At 35.6% G+C, this 7,586-nt stretch overlaps 1 protein-coding gene across 1 annotated transcript; it reads left to right on the plus strand.

Moving 5' to 3' along the window:
• Nucleotides 1–2,152: 2,152 nt before the first annotated feature.
• LOC307058381 (anaphase-promoting complex subunit 10-like) lies at nt 2,153–5,856 on the plus strand (the record flags this gene model as incomplete). The annotated part of the gene is made up of 3 exons (XM_079711839.1): nt 2,153–2,353; nt 2,689–2,824; nt 5,321–5,856. The coding sequence occupies 3 exons, from the start codon at nt 2,153–2,155 to the stop codon at nt 5,854–5,856; spliced, it is 873 nt and encodes a 290-aa protein (XP_079567965.1).
• Nucleotides 5,857–7,586: the final 1,730 nt, after the last annotated feature.

Consider the following 7,586-nt stretch of genomic DNA (forward strand, 5'->3'; position numbering starts at 1 on the left):
TATTCCGAGTCTGTCACCTTCCCCGTCTCATTGACACTCCACTTCTTTACCACCATTACACTGTGCAACCATTTCATTTCACACCTCACGATTAGAATATTAAAAGGAGAGAATACTACATGACTTGTTCCAGATAGCAGAGTTGTTTTTGACACTTAGAATAGAAATTGTCACCAGAATATCAGAAAGACATGAGAGTCTCCAACTGAGTAGAACATTCTAAAGCTTAAAGCTATTTTATTTCGTAGCTAATGAAAACTTTCAAGAAACCTCTTAATGGCACATAATTCATTTACTCAGAGTTATTTAAGGGCTGCATAATTTTAACCGAAAAGGATAACTGAACTTTCAAAGTTACAAAAAATGATTCTGCCATAGAAATATAGCTTGGGTCGTTATTATACTGATCTTTTGTTGGTTATTGCTGTTTGATCGTATATATACTTGGATAGAAGGTATGGCCCTAGATAGAGGGTGGCATTCTTATACTGGTCAGTGGTTAAGATTAGCACTGTTACCACAGAGGTCTTACTGTAGTGAATAAGGACAATGTTATTGCTTCTAGAACTAATAGTGACATACCTAACAGGATACTCCTACTTTCTGACACAAAGGAACAAAGAAGATGGAAAGATAAGACCGTTTAAGAAGGTATTACACTATTACAATGCTTTATATATGTATATATATTTTTACATATATAATATAAACATTTATAAGTATCTGTTTTAGCAAGAAATTATTAATTAAGGAACTCTCTTATGAAAACTGGGAACTATTTTTTATCAGAAGCAAAATTCCTGCCACTAAAAAGACAAAACTGGTGTTGATCTCTTATTTTATCCTTTCCAAAACTGTGAATACTGCCTCTGTGGTTAGGCTTTACTACATCCCTATAGCAGAATAAACATTGGTATTTCCATTGCTGATGTCAGGCTATTAAATTAAGAGCATTACACATTCATGTAAAAGACCGTCCCATGCACATTTAGGGTTGGAATTTATTAATTCTCCAATGACCTTAGCAGTTATCTGTATATTTTGCAAAACATACTTTGCACAATAAACTCCCCTTACTAATAATATTATCACTACATTTGCATTTGCCCCAAATTAGACAACCTCTACTCTTCTTAACAAATGGTTAAATTCATACGCTCCATGGCCAAATGTAGACAAATATTACTGAAGATAAAATTCTACAGAATAATAAACTTCCACAGCCATTCTCCTTCTATAACAAAGTATCATTTTTATTGTATAGCTTTAGATGTTTCATTACTGGAGCTCGTTTGAGCTAGAAAAAATCATAGTCCTGGTTTGGTTATTTAGGTTTTCACTATGAACATGCGTGCTGGGATTTGGTACTTTAAAAATTTTCATTCCTGAATTGACCTGGTATATTGGTATTTCCCTTTCATAAACTTATTGCAGACCACAGGGGATTAAAGCAAATTTTAAATTTTAAAGCAAATTTCCTTCCAGATACATCCAGAAAGATTTATCACTCTTGACAAAAGTAGGATTGAAAAATTTCAAGTTCAGGGGACAGTGGAAAGTCTAAAGGCTTGAAATCCATTTGTAACGGTGGGATTTGGGATGAAATTATCTATGAACTATCCATCTTGAGGTAAGTTTATCAGTCCAATATACTAAGTCCAGGGAAAAGAAAGAGATCAATTAGACGTGAGTCCTGGTGTCACTCATGCTTTCAGTGTTCATTAAGCATCTATGTTTTTACTTTTTCAGATCCATTTTATATCATATGCTAGGATGAGAGCTCACCTTATCCTTCTGTCTCATGGACCTTTCTTCCCATTGTAAAAAGACATAAAAGCTAAATTTTGTCTCTTTCCCTCGGATATGAATTCTAAAAAGTTATTCTTTTGATATGTAATGTAAGTCTGTTACTGTGTCTGTTAATTTAATGTGATACAAGTCAAGAAAACCAGAAAGCTCTAATTTCTGTTATAATATTTGTATTTAAGTACTCAAGTATTAAAGTGGTATTTGCCCAGCGAGCTGAGTTTAGAATACTTTTCCACACGGCTATCTTGAGCTTAAGTAGATGAAACCTTGTGACTCTTGAGTGGTAATGATTCAAAATATAATTCACATGAGGGAGTTAAACACACACTCATAATAAGCCTATATGAGCATTCCGTTACAAGGGTTTTCTTCATTTTCTAGGCCAGAGTCACAGAATAACTTCAAACTTTGTCCCAGAGATGAAATCAAAAGTCCACCTCACATACATGAAAAGAGCATCTCTATGGATTTAAACCAAGACCTGATTATTCGGGAGCAGTTTATTTGGCTCGTGGCTAAGTCAAAGTTTGCTTCTTCTGGGCATGTTTGACTGTAGGGAACTCGCCCTCATTTTCATCCCTTAGCCTGTTCTGAAGGATGTGAAAAACACACAACTTCATTTTTACTCATGTGGTTTTGAATGGGCTCTTATATGACTCATCTTCTTTAGAAGTGCGAAAAAAAATAAGAAAGCTTTGCATGTGCAGGGATTTGGGGATTTATTCTCTTTCTTCTCTTTTCCATTTCTTTTTCCCCTTGACAGAATTTCTGGTCTTTAAGCATCTGTAAGGTCTCTGTTTCATTCTTTCAAACCAATCCCTGATATATGGGTGGGGGGATGGGGGCTATGGGAAACAGGAAATGTATTTCTATCCATAGGACAGCTTAGAACCTAGGGGACCACAGGTCACCACCCTGGGCAGAACACTTCAGCGGAAAGTGTTTCAACACAGCTTGGGCCGACATACAATGGCAGCATTCAATGGATGCGTGCTTTTTGATAGCAGTCATCGAGGTACACAACCCCATCCTGGCACATTGCTCTTTCAGGCATACGTTCTTAAAGCCTACTGTTTTTCTTTTTAACTTGTTGCACCTGAATCTCCCCCAGTCCATTTACTACTTAAGTTTTTAATTTTGGTACTAAACTAGTCACACAAATGAGACTTTCTGACAACCAACAAAAGAAGAGATGTGCTCATCTCACCCAAGACCCAGATCATGTCAGAAAAACCGCTCTCTTCAAAGGGAACAGAGAGATAGAAAGCCATTGCTATGGAGCTCAGTAGAATCAATTCGGTATAACTGCAAAATGGTTTCTACAAAGAATAAAAATATGGGCCAGTAGAAAAGGTGTGTGAAAACTTTAAAAACTCTTCTGACCCAGGACTGAATTCATGCAAAATGAGCCAAATTGAACTTAATTTATCAATCAGTTCAATTCACAGTAAGATAATATCATAAAAAAGGGAGGGTCAGGCTTTTCATTGCTAAGTTTCTACTTTAGTATGTTTGGTATTTTATTTTCAGTGTCAAAGAACCTAGCTGACAGTTTGAATCAATTTATTTCAGCAAATATTATAAATTGATACCTGTTTTATATTTCTGTTGTTTTGATAATCCATGGCTGAACTGATTTCCCCACATTATACTCATAACTTTAAAGTGTCATTTGAGAACAGAGGGATTTTATTTTCTCATGATCTTATGCAGTTGAAGAAAAAATTCTTTGAGGTATTTTGGGAGAGATTTCCTTTGGGCTATGTCTATACAGTGTCTAAATAAATAGTGAAAAGTTGAAAAGTTCAGTCAATTCCCTTTGTTATTGGCTCTCTAGACACCAAATAAGAGTGTAGCTCAAAATGATATCTAACTTGTTCAATTAAAGTAACCTGTCATTTCAGTCCAATTAGTCAAAACCTTTGTGCACATTGTGGAAGTCTTTGCTACTCAGAGACTGTAGCAAATTTCCACATAGTTAGAGCCTCTGTATGAAATTTAAGCACTACGGCATAGGCCTCAGTGTAGTGTTTTTCCCTGTCTGATTTTTCTAGGAGTTTTCTCCATAAACTCCTAATACAAAATACAAAAAATGCAGAGTAACTGGATATTTTTCTTCACTAGTTTTCCATGGAAGTCTGAATTTTGGGCTCCTTTTTCTATTCAGATCACCAAATATTTCAAAGCTAGTTGCAGAGAAACGTAGATAAATGAGAGAGAATCTGCTTACAAGGAGCTTTGCATCTGCCTCCAACAGACAACAAATACCTCGTTGAAGGAAATTAAGCCAGAGGTGCAAGCAATATTCTGAGAAAAGTACAAGGAGAATGAGGAAAAGAGTGTATGGAAGAATGAGCAGTAGAGCCCAGATTTAAGGAATGAGACTTGAAATTTAGGGGAAGGGCATTTAGACTAAAGAAACAAGAGTAAAATATTAACTTAGATGAGCAAGTGAGTGAGTGTGCTTGTGTCCTAGTGTAGACTGTGTGGAGAGATACTGTGAATATTTCAGAGCCTCAAGGGGGACAATGCATAAAATGATTATATCTGAAATTATTTACCATAGGCTCTGAAGCAAGATATTTTGTAATCTTTTATTGTCAACAAGAACTCCAAGTTTAGAGCTAGCAGTGTGTGGCTAGTCAATTTAATTTCACTCTCAGGTATAGTGAAGTATTTGTCTGCTGTACATCACTCACTGGGAAGTCAAACTGATTCAAATGATGGTGAAAAAATTGTAAGTGCCATAGCTACAAAAAAATACCTGTGCTAAAACTTGGTTGTTTTATACCTAAATAAAAGGGAGAAAAATTTATATTCCACCAAATATAGGTATAGATGCATTACCCATTATTCTTTTCTACAGTAAGGATCAAAAAATGGATTTTCTACAGCTAAGGACTTTAGAGAGGAATCATTAAAGGTTCTCATTACTAGTCCCAAAGTGTCTTCCAGCTCTCTGTGGTTCTGCTGGTGTTCTGGGACCATTTTGCTGGACACATTGAAAGCATGCTTCAGCAGTGCAAAGGCACAGTGCTTCCTGAATTCAGCCCATCTTCTGGGATTCAACAAGGAGAACCAAGGCAACTAATTTCAATTTTGGAACATCAGCTAAATTGTGAAGTCTTTGTTTATATGATTCTGGGCATGTAGTCATAGATGGAGATGAAATTGAATCCTTCTCAAAAAGTCCATCAAAGCATTGCTTTCATCTGTGTGTGTTGTTTTGTTGAGGAGAAGTTTCCAACCACAAGGATAATACTATAAGCATTCTTTGCCAAAATTTTTGGGGAAGTAGCATCCAGGTCATGGGATTCAATGCTAAATTAATACTGAAGTTCCTCAAATTTATCGTAATTGTTTTTAGGTTTCAAGTTGGCATTCTTTGGAATCCTCAATGAATCAGAGGTCTCTATTGATGGGGTTCCAAAATACACTGTAGAAACATCTCATCCTCCCGAGAGAGTATACAAACTGTCCATGTGATCTGGTGATCCAGTTTTATGATAAGACTGGAAGACAGTGCTACAGCAGGATGGAGAGTTGAATACACCCTCCAGAGAATACCAGAAGTTTATATGTGCTCTCTCATCTTGCAAACCAGGATTTGGAGTGGATCGATTACGAGATGACAATCTAGAAACTTACTGGCAGTCAGATGGCTCCCAGCCTCATTTAGTGAACATCCAATTCAGAAGAAAAACAACAGTGAAGACATTATGTATTTATGTGGACTACAAATCTGATGAAAGCTATACTCCAAGCAAGATCTCAGTCAGAGTAAGAAATACTTTTCACAATCTTCAAGAAATTCGGCAACTTGAGTTGGTGCAACCAAGTGGCTGGATTCACATTCCCTTAACTGATAATCATAAGAAGCCAACTCGCACATTCATGATACAGATTGCTGTTCCAGCCAATCATCAGAATGGAAGAGATATCTACATGAGACAAATTAAAATATACACACCCATGGAAGAGAGCTCCATTGGTAAATTTCCTAGATGTACAACTATTGATTTCATGATGTATCGCTCAAAAAGGTGACCATGAAATAGAACAAAAGTCATTAAACATACCTTTATCTTGTCAGTAAATATTAAATCTGGTATCTTTATTGAAAAATGCATCAATTATTTTGCAACTTTTTTATGCATTGAAAAGTATTTTATTGTAACTTTAATAAATAACTTGTGGGTCAAAAAAAGTTTATATGTGCTGGCTCTCACTTTTCCTTTTTGTTTTTTAAATTTTATCTGTTTTGCATATGTAATTTTTTTAGTAGTGACTTAATTGAGAGCTTGGGTATTCACATATAACAAACTTAAATTTGATTTTTAGAAATCCCTTTTCTTAAAAGATATTTAACCATCTACCCTAAGGAATTTCCCACTTGCCTCCTTCTCTTTCCACAGGCTCCAATCTCCAACCATGGCACTTCCCTCCTCATTTTCTTTTGCTTTCTTCACAATTTTTCCTATCTTCTCTCATATCATATATATTCCCTTCAACACCGTCATATTCTTAAACAGAGAAGTCAAAAGAACTTTGTGTTTTGCTGTCCCAATCTAAATAATACTTAAGGTCTTCTCATTCCTTTTTTTTTCCTTTTTTCAGCTTTACTGAGGTGTAATTGACAAAAAATTATATATATTTAAGGTGTACAATGTGATGTACACACACACACATTATTTCACAGTTAGTTACCTTTTCTTTCCTTTCATTCCCCCACTCTCCTCCCCTCTGACAACCACTTATTTGTTCTCTGTATCTATGGGTCTGTTTCTGTATTGTTATGCTTGTTCATTTGTTTTTGTTTTTTGTTTTTTTTTTAGATTCCACATACAAGTGATATCATACAGTATTTGCCTTTCTCTCTCTGACTTATTCCACTGAGCATAATGCCCTTTAGGTCCATCCGTGTTGTCACAAATTCTCAGTCCTCTTCAAATAGGTCCTTCAAACTCCTTTCCTATTAAGACAGACTTCAAATATGTTTTGGTGATTTAGCTCAAAAAGAACTCTAAAAGTATGTACCACCTTGGAAATTTTTAAGTTTTCATCTGAAGCTTCTCATAATTTTAATAAGCTTAAGTAGTTGTAAATTATGCAATTTCTAGCATGTTCTAAATATCACACTTTAAATAAAGCTTAAAACAATTTAAACTTAGAATAGAATAATTTATATTAAAAGTAAATTAAGAGAAGCATGTTGGGAATGGTGGAAAAAGGACTTCTGAAAAATCTGCTCTGCCACAGCAGAAATGAGACCACTGGCAAAAATTATCAAAATCAACTTTTTTCAGAATCTTGGAAATTTAACCAAAGACTTGCAATAATCCAAGAAGAACTTATCAAGAAAAATGACTGAATCTCAGTAAGAACAGTAAGCTTTGTGTCATTTAAATTTCCTCTATTCCTATCCCTCTCTTCCCAGGTCCACAGCATGCTTGAAAACCAGTAGCCTCACAACTATGATGGCTATAAAAATTAGCAACCTAGTAGCCACTGGAAGATACAGATGGGTTTGGAGATCCCCAAAAGTCCCATTCCCAGAGAAATATTGCCATTTGGAAGCTCCCTGAAAAACTCCATTCTTAGGGTTTGCCTTTATTTGATCAAACTCAAAGCTTGCCCTGTGTGAACAGCCATATTCCCAGAGCATTTGTTGAAAGTAATCAGTGGCAATTATTCAACATCAAAGCAGCCTGAGGTGGAGTACTAGTCAGTGCTAAATAAGAGGCTGACTAAAAATCTTAAAAGGAATAACTGGGGAA

This window comes from Hyperoodon ampullatus, assembly GCF_949752795.1.
Source record: "Hyperoodon ampullatus genome assembly, chromosome: 9".
In the NCBI taxonomy this organism is placed as follows: Eukaryota; Metazoa; Chordata; class Mammalia; order Artiodactyla; family Ziphiidae; genus Hyperoodon; species Hyperoodon ampullatus.